We start from the raw sequence: 21896 nt of genomic DNA, 5'->3' as shown, positions 1-21896 counted from the left end.
ATAACATACAAAGAATTTCAACAATTTGCTGTAATATTAGGATGAGAATATCGTGCTCTAAAATATATAAATGTCAGAATTATATGTGATACAGCTTACTTTAGTAAAGTCATCAATGGCCAGTACTTTGTTTTCTATTTCGTACATCTCACCCCTCCTGAAATATATATCAGCATCCATGGGCTTGCACTTAATTGCTTGAGTATAATTTACAATTGCCAAAGTACTGTCTTTTTTTCCTCTGAAAATTTCTGCCCTTGAAATATATGCCTCTAAAGAAAATTAAAAAGGTAAAATTTAGTGTTACAGTCCTAAATTTTTAAAGACGAATCCTTCACCCTCCAAAAATGTAGTCTTAGAATAATGTATCTCTATTATACTTTCTTTGCCATTTAACTTAAGATTTGTTCTTTATTTCAACAATGCAAAATCTGTTCTCAAAGCCTGGATAAATGTTTATGCGTAAAAGTGTTTTCAATTTCAATATGAAATAACAAAAATTAACTTTTCTTTTTTGTATATCTGAAATGTTTCATAATCCTTTAACGTTCATAGTAAAAAGTTATATTTTGATTGTACAAAATCTTATGGACTTTTAGCAGAGATCAGCATAGATTTAAAAAAAACACTTATTAAGCTCATGTTATATTCTAGGGGTATGTTGTGGGTGCTGGAGATACAAAGATGAATATGACATTTTCTCATTCCCCAAAAGTTCCATGTCTAGTCATTCAAGTTGGTTAGAGAATGGTACGTAAACACAAACGTAAATGTGAAGTCTTAAGAACGTTACAACTCTAATTCAGACTAAATTTGTAAATCATTTCTATAACTAAAAATTGTAAGTTCATATTCTTCTTACGGGATGAGCAGTAAGGAACCAATTTATTGTAATGTATACCAAGGACATTAACATTTCAAACCATGATAAGTATTTTTAAAACAATAGGATCACAAACAGTCCTAAATATATGCTATTGAGAGTAAATTTAACTTGGGAAGTCACAACCATTTGTGGAGATGTATATGTCTTGAATTATGTATCTTTATACCACTAAATGACCAAAGCTTAGGTAAAGATCTAAGTAATATAACTGCACAGACAACCCACCTGCATTATTTTTATTATATTTATTTATATAATTCAAGTCATCCAAAGCTTCATTAATTCTGCCTTGGAAAAGATAAATGAAATGTCGGTGCCAATAGGCATTGAGAAACAATGGCTCCAAGAGTATAGCCTAGAAAATAAATGTATAAATTCAATTTAAATTGATTTAGGGGAAGATATCCCATCAAGTAAATTTTCAAACATTATTGATCCCAATGGCTTTGTATGTGTATAGTATAAAATGATGCCTCCCAATCTGACAGACAAAATCAAGTGTTTTTAATGTTAATTATTTGAAAATGCCAATAATCATAATTTCACAATCCCACGTGTATAATACAAATATTCATTGTTCAAAATTCTAGTAAAAGTTAATATATAGTTATAAGCAAAGATAAATTGTTAATATTATTATTTTGATTAAATAAAAACTCACTTCCTGTAGATCATTCATGGCACTCTGGAGCTTTCCCAGTTTCCTATAAAGAGCTCCACGCCTACAATATAAAAATGCAGGATATTTCTTCTTACTATTTATTTCTTCAGTCAAGATCTCCACTTCGGATTCATAATGTCTAATGACCGCTGGAGGAAGACGAGACTCCAAAGAATCACTCAATTCTATTTCTGGTGTTTTATTCACTCTTTCAGACGAGTCTTCATGAACAGATATTTTAACAACTTTCTCTCTTGGGGTTGTCTTCTTTTGTTTAGGCTTAGAGAACATGTCAAGAGCCCATGTTTGAGGACCACTATTTTCTGGGATTCTTCCTTTACTCTGGGCAAATTTGTCAAAATTTAAACACAAAGGTACACTGGGACACCGTAATAGACGTTCATATAGTGGAACTTTGAGCAAAAATTTCTTCTGTCCAGGAAGGATTCCGTGAGACTCTGATCTAGTATTCAAAAGAGTGATTTTTAAATTACAGAAATATAATTTTTATAATGAATAAATCAACTCAGCCACAGACAAAATTACTATTTCTCTGTCATCAAAATAAAATTACATGGTACTTTTATGCAAACCAAGTCCTCCTGTTCATTCATTGAGATCATATGAAGAATCTCTGTGAGTTTATAAAAGCAGAAGACTGTTATTAAAGATGCAGCCTTTGTAGAGAACTGAAATAAAGGGTCAGTGCTCCCTTCAGGCTTAATTTACACCCCTACCACCAACCGGAGGAAATACAATGGAGAATTGAGGAGTTAAAACTTGATGTGAGAAAAGAAATGACATCTAATGAACTTGAGGAAGAAGGAAAGATTTGCCTCCACAACAGGCTAACAAAAAAACATCCCAGACTTCATCCCAAACTTAGTAGGCTATCAAATTAGATGACATGTAATAAGCTTTCAAATGGTATGTTTCTTCTAGGATTATCCTCCTCAAACTCTCCATTTCCCACATAGTTTTCATTCAGTAGCATTTATGCATGCCGGTGCAGTACTAGGGAAGAAAAAAAAAATCACACCCCATCATTTCATTAATATTTACCGAGTGTGTACTATGAGAAAGACCCGTGCTAAAAGTAGGAGAATAAGAGTGAGAAAAATCAGTACCCTTTCCTTTCCTTACTCTGTGACACTCCCCACTCTTCTCTACACTCTAGTGCAAGCCACCATCATCTCTTCTGTCTAGAGTACAATAACTTCTTAGTTCCCTGCTTCTCCTCTTGGTCTCATCCATTCTCCACATGGCAGCTAGCATGTTTTTTTTTTAAACAAATGTAAATCAGATCATGTCACTCCCTCCAAGAGTTTTCTCTAGTACCTAGAATACAAATCAAATTTTTCACCATAGTCTACAAGACTCTACATGATAAGACCCCAGCAAATGTCTCTAATAACACTACTTTCTCGCCTCCCACTGTTCCAGGCACAGAGCAAGCCTCAAGGGTATTGCATTTTCCAGTCCTTCTGAGTGGCTGACTCCTTCTCAATTACTATTTCTGGTCAAATGCCACCTTAGAAAGACCATCTGTGCCAAATAGGTTTTGTTTCTACCTGCACATTTATCTCTATCCTTCTCTACCTTGCTCTTTGCCCTGGAGTACTAGTCCGTACAGACTACAGACATAGGATCCCTTAATATCTTCTCATCAAATATGTCCAATTAGGAGCCCTGAAAAGGGAAAGAGTGAAGTCAAAGTATTTATTCCTCTGGTCCCCTCCTGAAGGGTTGCCTCACACTGGCCATGATCTTTGTCCAAAGTTCACTATTTATTTCAAGGAAATCCTTTCCTTACAATTTCTTTCTTCCAGGTTCTAGTAATCACTCCCTCTTTTTGTCCTCTCATACTTAGGGGTAGAGATTGGCTCTATTATTTCTAGTCCCAGGATACTACTCTATCATTTGTGGTTTCCCTATGCCCTGACATCTTTGTAAATTGCCCTTGTTATACCCCCCTAGAATTATTCTAAATTGAGAATGCTGTTTACTCCTGGGACCCTGACTGATAAATTAATTGGTACCAGAGATGGGCCCAGGAAATACACACACAAAAGGATCCTTCAATGACTGAATTAGAAAATTAAGGCCCAAACCATAATACATTTCTTAAACTATAACAATTGTTGATTAAACAGACCTTTTAAGAATTTTTGGAGGCTTGGATAACTCATCATACACAAGTGTAAGTTTACTGAGTCTTAATCCTTTCTTCAGTTTCATCTTCTTTTTCTTGGGATAAACAACGTTAGTAATGCCAGCTTGTCTAGATGCTTCAATGAGAGAGGGAGACAGGCCTCTCGAACTGTATCTGCCCTGCATGTTGTCTAAAATAGTATCTGTATTGTCTTTCACAGGGACGGGTTCCTCAGTTTCATTTTGCTCAGCCATCCAGTGCTCCAACTCCTTTGTTTTCTGAAACGTCACCTCTTTCATATTGCTTTGCATGTCATCCTTAATCTCTAATGGAGTTATGGTCTCCTTCTTCAACTCAACTGCAGATTTTACTCTCTTATTTATAAGGAGACAAAGAAACAGAAAAAATCAATTTAGGTGCTGTACATTTAAAATTAATTCAGTTACAATTGCTATTAATGTAATTTGGTCACTATTGAAAAATTTTAAATCATCTGTTCTTGATGTTTTTCAAAAGTGAGCTTATAAGTTAACAGTGGGTTAGTTAAAGCAAAGTGCAATAATTTGGTCACATGACATTGCATTAGCTACATAAAAGTAACACTATAAAGTAGATATGAATTAATTGTGATTTTATATATTCTTAATTAAAAATGAATGCTCTTTACATATCCAAATAAAATGCGTGCTCTACTTTTAGTTTAATGCAAAAACAAGTGGTAGAATGGGCAAAAATTATTAAAATGCCTTACCTTATAAAATCAATTTGTGGGACTTCCCTGGTGGCACAATGGTTAAGAATCCGCCTGCCAATGCAGGGGACATGGCTTAGAGCCCTGGTCCGGGAAGATCCCACATGCTGCGGCGCAACTAAGCCCGTGCGCCACAACTACTGAGCCTGTGCTCTAGAGCCCACGAGCCACAACTACTGAGCCCATGTGCCACAGCTACTGAAGCCTGTGTGCCTAGAGCCCGTGCTCCACAACAAGAGAAGCCACTGCAATAAGAAGCCCGTGCACCACAACGAAGAGTAGCCCCCGCTCACTGCAACTAGAGAAAGCCTGCACACAGCAATGAAGACCCAATGCAGCCAAAAATAAATAAATAAATAAAATCAATTTGTAAATCTATTTTCAAAAGCACCTTAACAATATTGAATTTCTATACATACTATTCAACTATTTTCAATTCAATACTTACAGGCTTAAATAACAGAATTTCAGCCTAATATTCATTTTATCTAATCATTAGAGAACCAACTTCATTTTTAATAATAATATTAATATAATACATTAATAAATAATTTACAAGAATTATGCATTAGTAACTTGAAACTCTAACAACACTCATTACTAATAAAAGAGATAGCAGTTCCAATCCTTTGATACAGCATTTCTTGCCTTTTGAGCTACTGTCACTAAATTAACTGCATTTAACTTTCCTAGTAAATAATAATTCGTTACAGAAATATTTTTCGTTATAGTGAATATAGGCCCAAATTCCAAATATAACAATTCCATACAAGCTGGTTATATACTTTAAGATGTACTAAAGTGCAATAGGGATATTGACCCTCTCTGTGACTTGCTATATATACTTCCCCCATCTCAAGAAATTGTATTCAACTCAATATGTAATTAGAATAGAGAATAGAGAAATACAGACTATAGAATATATGTATGTATATGTATATATCAAGAAAAATAAACACATATGTATGTACCAAGAAAAAGTAGAACAGCCTGAAAAAAAGTAGAATGTAAGATTTTCATATTCCCCACTTGCTGACTAGCTATGAATTATGCAGCTCTGTAGAACACTTAAGAAGGAATTACTGACAGAATCTATAACTATAAAGCAGAACTACCAGGTAGGTTTGGGTTTTTTGTTTGTTTTCCAGCTTCACTGAGATAATATTGACATATAACATATATAAACTCAAGGTATGCTGTGTAATGATATGATAAACATATATACTGTGAAATGATTACCACGATAAGGTTAGTTAACACCCCAATCCCCTCATATAATTACGATTGTTTTTGTGTGGTGATAACATTTAAGATCTACTCTTTTAACAACTTTCAAGTATATAATATAGTATTGTTAATTATAGTCACCATGCTGTACCTTAGAGCCCCAGAATTTATCTCATAAATGAAGGTTTACACCCATTGACAAACATCTCCCCATTCCTCTTCTCCTGCCCCAGCCCTTGCAACCACAAGTCTACTCTATGTTTCTATAAGTTATGCTTTTTAGATTCCACGTATAAGAACAGTATTTATCATTATACTTTTTATTATGTAAGTTTCAGGTGTACAACACTCTCATTCAACATCTGTATATACTACAAAGTGACCACCCCCAAAGTCTACCATCCATCACCATTAAACTGACCCCCTTCACCCCTTTTCCTCACCCTGCAAGCCCCCTTCTCCTCTGGTAACAACAATCTGTTCTCTGTATCTATGAGTTTCTTTTGGTTTTGATTTGTTTATTTATTTATTTTGGTTTTGTTTCATTTTAAATTCCACACATTAGTGAAATCATATGACATTTGTCTTTTTCCTTCTGACTTATTTCACTTAGAATAATACCCTCAAAGTCCATCTATGTTGTCACAAGTGACAAGATTTCATTCTTTTTATGGATGAGTAGTAGTCCATTGTGTGTGTGCACGTATATGTATAAGACACACACACACACACAAACATACCACTATGTATGTGTGTGTGTGTGTGTATATATATATATATATATATGCGCCACATCTTCTTTATTCATTCATCCATGGATGCACACTTAGGTTGTTTCCATATTTCAGCAATTATAAATAATGTTGCAATGAACATAGGAGTGCATATATCTTTTCCAATTATTGTTTTCATATTCTTTGGATAAACACCCAGAAGTGGAATACCCAGATCACATGATAATTCTATTCTTAATTTTTTGAGGAACCTCCATACTGTTTTCCATAGTGGCTGCACCAATTTACAATCTCACTAACAGTGTAAGAAGGTTCCCTTTTCTCCACATCCTCTCCAATACTTGTTATTTCTTGCCTTCTGGATAATAGCCATTCTAACAGGTGTGAGGTAATAGCTCACTGGTTTTGATTTGCATTTCCCTAATAATTAGTGATGTTGAACATCTTTTCATGTGCCTGTTGGGCTACCTGTATATCTTCTTTGGAAAAATGTCTATTAAGATCCTCTGCCCAGGGCTTCCCTGGTGGCGCAGTGGTTGAGAGTCTGCCTGATGATGCAGGGGACACGGGCTCGTGTCCCGGTCTGGGAAGATCTCACATGTCGTGGAGCGGCTAGGCCCGTGAGCCATGGCCGCTGAGCCTGCGCGTCTGGAGCCTGTGCTCCACAATGGGAGAGGCCAGAACAGTGAGAGGCCCGTGTACTGCCAAAAAAAAAAAACAAAAACAAAAACAAAACAGACACAGAGACCAATGGAACAGAATCAGAATCTCAGAAATTATCCCATGCATATATAGTCAACTAATATTTGACAAGGGAGCCAACAATACTGAATGGTGAAAGTATAGGTTCTTCAATAAACTGTCCTGGGAAAATTGAATATTCACATGCTAAAGAATGAAATTGGACTCCTATCTTACACTACACACAAAAATTAACTCAAAATGAATTAAAAACTTAAATGTAAGACCTGAAACTGTAAAACTAGAAGAAACCACAGGGAAAAGTTCCTTGATCTTGGTCTTGGTGATGATTTTTTGGATACGACACCAAAAGCACAAGCAACAAAAGCAAAAATAAACAAGTGGGACTACATCAAACTTAAAAGCCTCTGCACAGCAAAATAAACAATCTGAAGAATGAAAAGGCAACCTACGAAATGGGAGAAAATATTTACAAACCATCTATCTCATAAGGAGTTAATTCCAAAATATGTAAGAAACTCTTCCAACTCGATAGCAAGAAAAACAAACAATCCAATTTAAAAATGGGCAAAGAAACTCAGTAGAGACTTTTCCCAAGAAGATATGCAAATGGCCAACTGGTTCATGAAAAGGTACTCAATGTCACTATCAGGGAAATGCAAATAAAAATCACAGTGAGATATCACCTCACACCTGTTAGAATAGCTATTATCAAAAAGACAAGAAAAAGACAAGAGACATCAAGTGTTGGTGAGGCTGTGTTGGAAGTGTGAGTTCAAGTGTTGGAACCCTTGTACACTATTGTGGGAAATGTAAATTGGTACAGCCACTATGGAAACAGCATAGAGACTCTTCAAAAAATTAAAAATAGAACTACCATATGATCCAGCAATCCCACTTCTGGGTATATAGCCAAAGGAAATGAAATCAGGATCTTGAAGAGATATCCACACTCCCACTTTCATAGCCACATCATTCATGATAGCCAAGATACGGAAACAATCTACCTATCAACAGATGAATGAATAAAGAAAATGTGATATAGATACAGATATAGGTATACACACACAATAGAATGTCATTCAGCCATAAAAAAGAAGGAAATCCTGCCACTGGCAATGACATGGATGGACCTTGAGGACATTCTGCTAAATGAAATAAGTCAGATAGAGAAAGAGAAATACTGTATGACCTCACTTATATGTAGAATCTAAAAACAAACAAACAACAGAAAAAAAACCCTCATAGATACAGAGAACAGATTCATGGTTGCCAGAGGCAGGGAGTAGGAGATGGGCAAACTGGGTGTGGTGGTCAAAAGGTACAAACTTTTAGTTATAAAATAAATAAGTCCTGGGGATGATTTAATGTACAGCATGGTGATTACAGTTAAAATACCGTATTGTATATTTGAAAGTTGCTAAGAAAGTAGCTCTTAGAAGTTCTCAGCACAAGAAAAATAGTGTAAATATGTGGGATGATGGATGTTAACTAGACTTACTGTGATGATCATTTCACAATATACACAGGTACCAAATAATTATGTGGTACACCTGAAACTAATATAATGTTATATATTAATTATATGGCAATAGAAAAGTCTTAAGGATGGTGTCAGTGTACAGGAATACAAGACAGAACAATCAAAAAGTTGGTAAGAAAGAAGAATGCCAGAAATGCAACAGGAAGCAGGCTAAAGTTAAGCAGGTTAAAAGCAAGTTAGAAGCAAGTAACATGGAGAATCAAGGAAGCTGAGTGTCAGATTTCAGAGAGAAAAACAAAAGCTGGGAGCTATTTGCCAATGCCACTAAACGTAAGATCAGCACTCAAAAACGCTTACGGATTCTTGTTGCAGAGGAAAGTCCATTGCGTTTGGTAAGAGAAGGTGTGGGTTTAAGTACTAGCTCTGCCACTTATCACTTTCTGACCTTTGCTTTTTCATGTATAAAACAAGGACAGTATCTATCTCATCTTTGCTCTTATCAGGATATTGTGTAGCTCAAGACCAAACTGGAATAGAGTCCATGAAAATGTATTAACACCATGAGCCCAATGCAAGTGTAGATCAATATTATAAGTGACTTGATTTATAATATACCAAGTAAAGTCAAAGTATGAATATGAGACACTTCCAAGAGATGTTGAAAATCTTCAATTGGCACTATGAACAACAATCTTACAGGGGCTACCAAATACACAGTTGAATCCAAAATTTCAGTCAACTCTGGATGAATCAGTGATCACACTATTTCAGGAAAGCCAACAAAAAGCATAGGTGGTGATTATTACTAGAAATGTAAACATTTCTTTTGAATAACAAAAACTGAAAAATTATCATACCTTTAATTGTGGAGATTGCATGCTGAAACATTTTTGGATATTTTCAAATGAGGCTGATTTTCTTAGGAAAAGCATCTGTGAAATAATCAAATGACAAATATACACTGACTCTAGACACTATTTGGTAAACTAAAATATATGACAATCGGCTAATAATAACTGTTTAAGTAAATTAATGAAATGCAGAAACACTAATTAAAATACAGGTTCTTACTGATTTTGTAATCACTGACTTCACAGATGGGAGCAGAGCTTAAAATCCATCAATTAATTTTGAAAAGTGTATAATAATGGAAGCTATCTTATTTTTTTAATTCAACATATATAACAAACACGAAAGTTTCCAGAAAGTAGCACAGGTGTGTGTAAATGTGCCATAGATATGCTGGGCCATTAATCCTCTTAGCCCTGGGGCTGCACTAGTGGGACCTGGAGTGGCTACTGTTCCTTCTACTTTTCAGTGGCTACTGAACAGTCTCCTTTAAATCATGAGCAACCTCAACCTTTTACCCCATAAGGCCACACAAATATTATTACTTGCTATGAGAACTATTATACTAAAAGAGTTGCGAAGTACTAACATACCAAATAGAGTAGAAAGTACAAAAAAAATGACATATTTCATGTATGATGGTGGAAACAGACATAAAGAAGTAATTATAATCCAAAGCAGCTGTAACAATGACTGTAAAGATAGCATGAATCAGGTGTAAAGAGAGCACAGGAGAGGTGGAGGTCAATTCAGAATGGAAAGGAACCTGGATTGACCAGCTTGAAGAGGTAGCATTAGGGCTGGCCTGTAAAAGGTAGTGACATTTCCATAAACTGAGAAGGGGTTGAGAACATCCCAGGCCAACGGAATAGCCTAAACAAGCACAGAGAAGTGTCAAGGTGCTGGGATTTTAGTCCCCAAGGACTCTGGTGCAGGCAGAGTACAGGGTACCTGGAGGTTACATGGAAGCAGAAGCATAATGCGAGGTAAGATAGAAAATATAGTCAAGGCCAGGTTATGAGGCTTAGTTAAGCACTCTGACTTTGATAGGTGGAGTTATTCAGTTTGTTGAGATTGAGTGTTGTAATTACACCTGTGTTTTAAGAACATTGCAGGGGACAATAGGGAGGATGGATTAGAAATAGCCGTTAAAAACAGTAATATCTGACAGGTAGGTATAAGTAATGCTACTAGAGTAGTCTATGCATTCCAAACTAGAAAGTGTCATTTGCTGGTTCAATTATGTTTTTAAGTGATAGTCACTGTTCTAGGTGCTGTGGATAAAACAAGAATGATATGACCCCCATATCACTCAGACTAATGAAAAATAAAAAGATAAAACATATATGAGGGCAAACATTTAATAAGCAATAATGATATATGTTAAAAACAGCAAAAGTGATCTATATTAAATAGAAATATTACTCCAAAAATAAGTATTACCTGACTGTATGGGGAATACGGAAGGCGGCACAGACACATATTAAACCTAGTGTAACTGACCAGAATGGGGATTTGACTTGTCCTAGGTCAATAAGGCTCTCTACTATGTGACACTCATCATCCCAAGATATCACCAAGGGGAGTAAGGGCTGAAGGCCTTAAGGAAAGAAAAATAAAACCCTTTCTTGTTTGTCCCTCATAAAGTTCAAGATATTTATTAAACCACTAATATAAGTTTCATACCTTTCTTCTTCCCTCAATTGCTCTCTTTTCTCTCCAATTGTGTTTATTAATTAGTTTATTTAGATACACTGTAGGGATAATAATGTCATGGGCATGAGTCCAATCACCATTTAGAGAATTCAGTTTTACTCTGTTTCATAGCCATAAACAATTCCCTCCCTGCATTTGGTCAAAAGATTCATAAACATGTTCGTTTGATCATTTAAAACCTGGGCAAGCAGTGATAAATGAGTGCAAACCCAGACATTTTAGGAATTTTAGGAAAACTCACAGCAGATATCCTGCTATTGATTAGTAAATAACATCTTCTGAGTGTCATAAAGACCACAGATTTGAAAGAGGAAACATGTCCTCTGCAAAGACACTAGTGAATATTCTGAGGCATTTCCCAGAATGAGGAAGCATCAAGAAATTATTTCTGAAATCGCTAGAAATAATATCTGAACTGTAGTCACATAAAGCCACCAACCCATAATTTAGAATAAAAATTATACTTACCCTAAAACTTCTATGTTGACTTAAAGTAATGACACGTTCCTTGCTTTCAGATGTAAATTTCTCAAATAAAATTCTGCTTGCTTGCACACTCTGTGATTAAAAAAAAAGACAACAGTTTTAAGCTATATAGTGGAATACTTTTAAAAGCCTATGATTACTGTTGCTTCATAGTATAACATTACCCAAAGAGCAATATACAGGAAAGGTAGAATTCTAGAAAACACCAGAAATGCATCAAAGTCTGGCTGCAGACTAGGTATTTGCAGTTAGGCTTTGGCATTGGACTTTAGCCAAATAGATACTTCTACATTATTTCTGACATCCCTGGTCTTAGGAGCAATCAATGATCCTGTGACCTCATAGGTTGGCATTGAATCTCTTTAGTACATCAACATCAGTATTATGAACAAAACATATCATTTGGAGTTACTGTCAATATGCAACTATTCACTGACAAATACAAGTAAGCATTCTAAATATTAATTGGAATGAAAATTTCCTTAAGTGCTTTATACTTTTAACTCAGTCAATTAAATTATACAAATATTTATTGTTGTAAGGGTTAACTGCTACAATAATTATGATTATTATTAAATGTGGTACTTCTCTATCTTGTAATCAGAGATTTGGATATATAGAAACAACTACAAGACCTAAGTTTCATAGCCTGGTGGATACATGATGAATAAAATCCTTCTATTGCTTTGTTTGCTGAAATTTTTTAGGTCTCAACTAACATTTCAAAAATTCTAAATATTTATTCAATAGAAAATCGACTTTTAAAAGTATCATGTAGGGACTTCCTTTGCAGTCCAGGTGTTGAGACTCGGTGCTCCCAATGCAGGGGGCCTGGGTTCAATCCCTGGTGGGAGAACTATGATCTCACATACCGCAACTAAGCCCGTGCGCTGCAACTAGAGAAGCCCGTGCACCACAGAGCCTGCGTGCCACAACAAAGACCCAGCGCAGCCAAAAAAATAAATGAATAAATAAATTTTTAAAAAGAGTATCATGCAGTTATCACTGAGAATGGAACAGATATGCAGAAGGCTATGGGTAATTTAGAAATCAACAGCATTGAATTTTTGCTCATCCTCTCTGTTGTATTTACGGAAAGTAGTTATAGCACAATATAAAAGAATTACTGGACATTGCAGAAAGATACCTGGTCACTTTCATCATTATTCTTCAAAGACAAACTATGTGACACACAAGAGATTTTGGAACTATTTTACCATATGCTTGCATAAAATATTCAAATATGATGGAATAGCAGCTATTACATACTTAAAACAATGCTTTTAACAGTAACAAGGACAAAAATTTTAACACTGCACTTTATAGATATCAGAACAGCAGAACCTACTAACAATCAATGATTGCTTTTTAAAAAGAGAATGTGGAAGGAGACTTTCAAGATGGCAAAGGAGTAAGACAGGGAGATTATCTTCCTCCCCACAAATACATAAGAAATACATCTACATGTGGAACAACTACTACAGAACACCTACTGAATGCTGGCAGAAGACCTCAGACTTCCCAAAATCTGGGTGGCTGACAGGATCTTGGTTCTCCAGCCATGTGTCAGGCCAGTGCCTCTGAGGTGGAAGAGCTGAGATCAGGACATTGCTCCACCAGAGACCTTCCGGCTCCATGTAATATCAAATGGCAAAATCTCTCCCAGAGATCTCCATCTCAATACTAAGACCCAGCTCCCCTCAACTGTCTCCAGCACTGTAGCACCAGCAAGCTAAAGTGCTGGACCCCCAGGCCAAACAACTGGCAAGACAGGAACACAATCCCACTCATTAGCATAAAGGTTGCCTAAAATCATAATAAGGTCACAGAAACCCTAAAACGCAGCACCGGATGCATTCCTGCCCATCAGAAAGACAAGATCCAGCCTCATCCACCAGAACACAGGCACCAGTCCCCTCCACCAGGAAGCATACAAAACCCACTGACCAACATTAGCCACTGGAGGCAGACACCAAAAGCAACAGGAAGTACGAAACTGAAGCCTGCAAAAAGGAACCCCCAAACACAGTGGGTTAATCAAAATGAGAAGAGAGAGAAACACACACCAGATGAAGGAGCAAAATAAAAACCCATAAGACCAAACAAATGAAGAGGAAATAGGCAGTCTACCTGAAAAAGAATTCAGAGTAATGATAGTAAAGATATCCAAACTCTTCAAAACAAAATGCAGAAAATATAAGAAATGTTTAACAAGGACCCAGAAGAACTAAAGCACAAACAAACAATGATGAACAACTCAACAAATGAAATTAAAAATTATCTAGAAGCACTCAATAGCAGAATAACTGAGGCAGAAGAATGGATAAGTGACCTAGAAGAAACAATAGTGGAAATAACTACTGCAGAGCAGAATAAAGAAAAAAGAATGAAAAGAATAGAGGACAATCTCAGAAACCTCTGGGACAACATTAAATGCAACAACATTCAAATCATAGGGGTCTCAGAAGAAGAAGAGAAAAAGAAAGGGACTGAGAAAATATTTGAAGAGATTATAGTTCAAAACTACCTTAATAAGGGAAAGGAAATAGTCAATCAAGTTCAGGAAGTCCAGAGAGTCCCATAGAGGATAAATCCAAGGAGAAACATGCCAAGACACATATTAATCAAACTATCAAAAATTAAATGCTAAGAAAAAATATTAAAATCAGCAAAGGAAAAACAACAAATAACATACAAGAGAATCCCCATAAGGTTAACAGCTGATCTTTCAGCAGAAACTCTGCAAGCCAGAAAGGAGTGACAGGACATATTTAAAGAGATGAAAGGGAAAAACCTACAACCAAGATTACTCTACCCAGCAAGGATCACATTCAGATTCCATGGAGAAATTAAAACCTCTACAGACAAGCAAAAGCTAAGAGAATTCAGCACCACCAAACCAGCTTTACAACAAATGCTAAAGGAACTTCTCTAGGCAGGAAGCACAAGAGAAGGAAAAGACCTACAATAACAAACCCAAAACAATTAAGAAAATGGTAACAGGAACATACATAGTGATAACTACCTTCAATGTAAATGGATTAAATGCTCCAACCAAAGGACATAGGCTGGCTGAATGGATACAAAAACAAGACCTGTATATATGCTGTCTACAAGAGACCCACTTCAGACCTAGGGACACATACAGAGTGAAAATGAGGGGATGGAAAAAGATATTCCATGCAAACAGAAATCAAAAGAAAGCTGGAGTAGCAATTCTCATTTCAGACAAAATAGACTTTAAAATAAAGACTATTACAAGTGACAAAGAAGGACACTACATAATGATCAAGGGATCAATCGAAGAAGAAGATATAAAAATTGTAAATATTTATGCACCCAACATAGGAGCACCTCAATACATAAGGCAAATGCTAACAGCCATAAAGGGGGAAATCGACAGTAACACAATCATAGTAGGGGACTTTAACACTCCACTTTCACCAATGCACAGATCATCCAAAATGAAAATATTTAAAGAAACACAAGCTTTAAATGATTCATTAAACAAGATGGACTTAATTGATATTTATAAGACATTCCATCCAAAAACAACAGAATACACTTTCTTCTCGAGTGCTCATGGAACATTCTCCAGGAGAGATCATATCTTGGGTCACAAATCAAGCCTTGGTAAATTTAACAAAATTAAAATCATGTCAAGTATCTTTTCCGACCACAACTCTATGAGACTAGATAACAATTATGGGAAAAAAATTTGTAAAAAATACAAACACATGGAGCTAAACAATACGCTACTAAATAACAAAGAGATCACTGAAGAAATCAAAGAGGAAATCAAAACATACCTAGAAACAAATGACAATGAAAACACGATGACCCAAAACCTATGGGATACAGCAAAAGCAGTTCTAAGAGGGAAGTTTATAGCAATACAATCCTACCTTAAGAAACAAGAAACATCTCAAATAAACAACATAACCTTACACCTAAAGCAATTAGAGAAAGAAGAACAAAAAAACCCCAAAGTTAGCAGAAGGAAAGAAGTCATAAAAATAAGATCAGAAATAAAGGAAAAAGAAATGAAGGAAAAAATAGCAAAGATCAATAAAACTAAAAGCTGGTTCTTTGAGAAGATAAACAAAATTGACAAAGAATTAGCCAGATTCATCAAGAAAAAAAGGGAGAAGACTCAAATCGATAGAATTAGAAATGAAAAAGGAGAAGTAACAACTGACACTGGAGAAATACAAAGGATCATGAGAGATTACTACACACAACTATATGCCAATAAAATGGACAATGTGGAAGAAATGGACAAATTCTTAGAAAAGCACAAGCTTCTGAGACTGACCAGGAAGAAATAGAAAATATAAACAGACCAATCACAAGCACTGAAATGGAAACTGTGATTAAAAATCTTCCAACAAACAAATGTTCAGGACCAGATGGCTTCACAGGTGAATTCTATCAAACATTTAGAGAAGAGCTAACACCTATCATTCTCAAACTCTTCCAAAACATAACAGAGGAAGGAACACTCCAAAACTCATTCTATGAGGCCACTATCACCCTGATAACAAAACCAGACAAGGAGGTCACAAAAAAAGAAAACTACAGACCAATATCAATGATGAACGTAGATGCAAAAATCCTCAACAAAATACTAGCACACAGAATCCAGCAGCATATTAAAAGGATCATACACCATGATCAAGTGGGGTTTATCCCAGGAATGCAAGGATTCTTCAATATACACAAATCAATCAATGTGATACACTATATTAAGAAACTGAAGGATAAAAACCACATGATAATCTCAATAGATACAGAAAAAGCTTTCAACGAAATTTAACACCCATTTATGATAAAAATCCGCCAGAAAGTAGGCATAGAGGGAACTTACCTCAACATAATAAAGGACATATATGACAAGCCCACAGCCAACATCGTTCTCAATGATGAAAAACTGAAACCATTTCCTCTAACATCAGGAACAGACAAGGGTGTCCACTCTCACCACTGTTATGCAACATAGTTTTGGAAGTTTTAGCCACAGCAATCAGAGAAGGAAAAGAAATAAAAGGAATCCAAATCGGAAAAGAAGCAGTAAAACTGTCACTGTTTGCAGATGACAAGTTACTCTTCATGGAGAATCCTAAAGATGCTACCAGAAAACTACTAGAGCTAATCAATGAATGTGGTAAAATAGCAGGACACAAAATTAATGCACAGAAATCTCTGGCATTCCTATACACTAATGATGAAAAATCTGAAAGAGAAATTAAGGAAACACTCCCATTTACCACTGAAACAAAAAGAATAAAATACCTAGGAATAAACCTACCTAAGGAGACAAAAGACCTGTATGCAGAAAACTATAAGACACTGATGAAAGGAATTAAAGATGATACAAACAGATGGAGAGATATACCATGTTCTTGGATTGGAAGAATCAACAATGTGAAAATGACTATACTACCCAAAGCAATCTACAGATTCAATGCAATCCCTATCAGACTACCAATGGCATTTTTCACAGAACTAGTAAAAAAATTTCACAATTTGTATGGAAACACAAAAGACCCCAAATAGCCAAAGCAATCTTGAGAAAGAAAAAAGGAGCTGGAGGAATCAGGCTCCCTGACTTCAGACTATACTACAAATCTACAGTAATCAATACAGTATGGTACTGGCACAAAAACAGAAATATAGACCAATGGAACAGGATAGAAAGCCCAGAGAGAAACCCACATACATATGGTCACCTTATTTTTGATAACAGAAGCAAGAATATACAATGGAGAAAAAACAGCCTCCTCAATAAGTGGTGCTGGGAAAACTGGACAGCTACACATAAAAGAATGAAATTAGAACACTCCCTAACACCATACACAAAAAGAAACTCAAAATGGATTAAAGACTTAAATGTAAGGCCAGACACTATAAAACTCTTAGAGTAAAACATAGGCAGAACACTCTATAACATAAATCACAGCAAGATCCTTTTTGACCCACCTCCTAGAGAAATAGGAATAAAAACAAAATAAACAAATGGGACCTAATGAAACTTAAAAGGTTTTGCACAGCAAAGGAAAACACAAACAAGACGAAGAGACAACCCTCAGAATGGGAGAAAATATTTGCAAACGAAGCAACTGACAAAGGATTAATCTCCAAAATTTACAAGCAGCTCAATATCAAAAAACAAACAACCAAACCCAAAACTGGGCAGAAGACCTAAATAGACATTTCTCCAAAGAAGGTATACAGATTGCCAACAAACACAGGAAAGGATACTCAACATCACTAATCATGAGAGAAATGCAACTCAAAACTACAATGAAGTATCACTTCACACCAGTCAGAATGGCCATCATAAAAAAATCAACAAATAATAAATGCTGGTGAGGGTGTGGAGAAAAGGGAACCCTCTAGCGCTGTTGGTGGGAATGTAAATTGATACAGCCACTATGGAGAACAGTATGGAATTTCTTTATAAAACTAAAAATGGAACTACCATATGACCCAGGAATCCCACTACTGGGCATATACCCTGAGAAAACCATAATTCAAAAAGAGTTGGGGCTTTCCTGGTGGCGCAGTGGTTGAGAGTCTGCCTGCCGATGCAGGGGACACGGGTTCATGCCCCGGTCTGGGAAGATCCCACATGCCGCGGAGCAGCTGGGCCCGTGAGCCATGGCCCCTGAGCCTGCGCATCCAGAGCCTGTGCTCCGCAACGGGAGAGGCCACAACAGTGAGAGGCCCGCGTACAGCCAAAAAAAGAAAAAAGAAAAAGAGTCATCTGCCACAATGTTCATTGCAGCACTATTCACAATAGCAGGACATGGAAGCAACCAAAGGGTCCATCGACAGATGAACTGATAAAGAAGATGTGGCACATATATACAATGGAATATTACTCAGCCATAAAAGAAACGAAATTGAGTTATTTGTAGTGAGGTGGATGGACCTAGAGTCTGTCATACAGACTGAAATTAAGTCAGAAAGAGAAAAACAAATATCGTATGCTAACGCATATATACGGAATCTGAAAAAAAAAATGGTTCTGAAGAACCTAGGGGCAGGACAGGAATAATGATGGAGATGTAGAGAATGGACTTGAGGACACACGGGAGGGGGAAGGGTAAGCTGGGACGAGGTGAGAGAGTGGCATGTACTTATATATATTACCAAATGTAAAATAGATAGCTAGTGGGAAGCAGCCACATAGCACAGGGAGATCAGCTTGGTACTCCGTGACCACTTAGAGGGGTGGGATATGGAGGGTGGGAGGGAGATGTAAAGGGGAGGAGATATGGGGATATATGTATATGTATAGCTGATTCACTTTGTTATAAAGCAGAAAGTAACACACCATTTTAAAGCAATTATACTCCAATAAAGATGTTAAGAAAAAAAAAGAGAGAGAGAGAATGTGTTTCATATCCTTGAACCTGTCAGGATATGGCCCAGCGCAATTATAGCATTGCTTACCTGATACATGATGTAAAAATTCTCCTCCTCTACTACAGGGATATTGCTAAAATTAGTATGCATGTAATAAAAGCTGGGATGCAGATGGAAAGGGAAACAGTTTTGCTGCCTTAAAAGTCAGTTATGACTTCTGCTTCCAATTATGACATGCTAGGTACTTCTACTGAGAACAACTGCTGAGAACAGCTAAGAAAGTATGTATTATGTCCAAGATAATCTTCAAAGCATCAAAAAGCTAACAAGATGATGAAGAAATACTGAGTAAAAATATAGGAAAAAGCAAAAACCTGAAAATGTAAACCCAGTTTTCAAAGATGATTTTGTTTGCAAGATATTTGCCAAAACCGTTGCAAAGCTGAGCTGCACATCTGCAACTTTTTAGGGCAAGAATGACAGAAATCCAAGCCCAGAATCTTCCTGAGGTTTGGAAACTGATTTTATATATATATAATATACAAGTATCCAAGGCTACAGGGATATTACAGGGCTATATCCTCAGATTAGGAGTGAATGGAAGTAAATCAACATTTGTGTATACTTTCAGCCTAGGTTCTGTCACAAGGTGTTCATAGAAACTCAAGCCTCAATCTTAAGTTTAGGTTGAGTGGTACAGATCTCAGGTTCTGGAAAAAAATTTTTTTCTCTAGAGGAGGAACTGCCATTCCAGGTCTCAAATACTTACTAAAAATAATGTTTTAAATACAATGATAAATATTTAAAGACAGACAGGTACACAGAGAAACAAAACACCAGAACATAATAGGTTTGGAGGAAATATATAAATTCTAAAAAGAAAAATACAAAACCAAATTTAAAAATACAGAGAACAAGTTTAACAATATATTAGAAATAACAGAAGAAAGAATTTATGAACCTGAACTAAAGACAGATTAGAAGAAATTGTCCAGGATCCAGTTTCAAGAGAAAAAAATGTAGCTAATACATGCGATTAAAGTCCCAGAAAATGAAAGAGAGAATGGACAGAGGCAAAATATGAAGAAATAGTGACTAAAAATTTGACATAGCTGATGAAAGATATCAAACCACAGATTCAAAAATCCCAATCTTTCCTAAATACAATAAATAAGAAGAAATGTACAACTAGACACATCATACTGAAACTGTATAGAAGAAAAGAGAATAACTAAAAAGTTAGGGGAGGATGCAGAGAATTGATTATCTTCAAAGGATTCATACTTAAGACTCAATTCTCAACAGCTATAGTGGACACCAGAAAATTGTGGAACATCATTAGTGTGCTAAAAGTAAATATTTGCAATAGTATTATCCCCAAGTAAAATATCCCACAAGCATGAATATAAAGACATTTGAAACAAAGAAAAAACAGGATTTTACCACTTCCCTTAAAGCAAGCTCTAAAAGATATACTTTAGCAGAGGGCAAAATGATTCCAGACAGGATGGTCTGAGATGCTCAAAAAATAGAAAGGTTCATTTTTATAGTATAATGTTATATAAGTAATTTAGTGTTGTAAGCAAAAGTGAATAGATGAAAATCTGTGTTAAAAAATAATTTTTGCCCACAAAAAAAAAATAGAAAGGCAAAGACAGAGAGATAAATACATGGGTAAAACATAAGGAATATTGCATAAAATGATAAGAATAATGTCTCTGGAATTTTAAAAGATAAGGATCTAAAAATGTATCAAAGTTAGAGCATATTAAATCAAAAAGGAGTAAATGGAATAAAAAGTTTAAAGTCATTGTAGTTTCCTGGAAGAGGATAAAGGTATTGATTAATATTAGATATTGAGGGACTTCCCTGGTCTAGTGGTTAAGACTCCATGGTTCCACTGCAGGGAGCACAAGTTTAATCCCTGGTTGGGGAACTAAGATCCCATATGCTGCATGGTGCAGCCAAAAATTTAAAACAACAACAACAAAAAAAAAACATTAGCTACTGATAAGTTAAACATATATATTCTATGGAAACCATCATAGGAATAAGAAACAATATATATAACTTCCAAAGTAGGCATGATAAAACACAATTTACCCAAATAGTTAAAAAATGGAAATAAGGGCAGAAGACCTTAACAGACATTTCTCCAAAGACATACAGATGGCCAGTAGGCACGTGAAAAGATGCTCGGCATCACTAATTATTAGAGAAATGCAAATCAAAACTACAGTAAGGTACCATCTCACACCGCTCAGAATGGCCATCATTAAAAAGTCTACAAATAACAAATGTTGGAGAGGGTGTGAAGAAAAGGGAACCCTCCTACACTGTTGGTGGGAATGTAAGTTGGTGCAGCCACTATGGAAAACGTTACGGTATGGAGGTTCCTCAGAAAACTAAAAATAGAATTACCATATGATCCAGCAATCCCACTCCTGGGCATATACCCAGACAAAACTATAATTCAAAAAGATACATGCACCCCTGTGTTCATAGCAGCACTATTCACAATAGCCAAACGTGGACACAACCTAAATGTCCATCGACAGATGAATGGTTAAAGAAGATGTGGTACATATACACAATGGAATACTATTCAGTCATAAAAAGGAATGAAATAATGCCATTTGCAGCAACATGGATGCAACTAGAGACTATCATACTAAGTGAAGTAAGTCAGAAAGAGAAAGACAAATACCATATGATATTACTTATATGTGGATTCTAAAATATGGCACAAATGAACCTATCTACAAAACAGACTCACAGGGCTTCCCTGGTGGCGCAATGGTTGAGAGTCCGCCTGCCGATGCAGAGGACACGGGTTCGTGCCTTGGTCCGGGAAGATCCCACATGCTGCGGGGTGGCT

At 36.0% G+C, this 21896-nt stretch overlaps 1 protein-coding gene across 1 annotated transcript in view; it reads right to left on the bottom strand.

The window, feature by feature from the left end:
* Window positions 1-21896, bottom strand: part of TTC6 (tetratricopeptide repeat domain 6) — a 208006-nt gene that overhangs the window by 59347 nt on the left and 126763 nt on the right. Inside the window, exons 9-14 of the mRNA XM_027111731.1 lie at window positions 11638-11719; window positions 9454-9563; window positions 3703-4073; window positions 1548-2010; window positions 1112-1241; window positions 100-272 (exon numbers count right to left, since the gene is read on the bottom strand). Of these exons, the coding sequence (XP_026967532.1) occupies window positions 100-272; window positions 1112-1241; window positions 1548-2010; window positions 3703-4073; window positions 9454-9563; window positions 11638-11719 (1329 nt within the window). The remainder of the gene's footprint in view (window positions 1-99; window positions 273-1111; window positions 1242-1547; window positions 2011-3702; window positions 4074-9453; window positions 9564-11637; window positions 11720-21896) is intronic.

This window comes from Aethalodelphis obliquidens, unplaced genomic scaffold, assembly GCF_003676395.1.
Source record: "Aethalodelphis obliquidens isolate GAN/ISIS:26980383/991018 unplaced genomic scaffold, ASM367639v1 scaffold10, whole genome shotgun sequence".
Lineage (NCBI taxonomy): Eukaryota > Metazoa > Chordata > Mammalia > Artiodactyla > Delphinidae > Aethalodelphis > Aethalodelphis obliquidens.
This window is presented reverse-complemented; position numbering and strand designations above follow the sequence as displayed.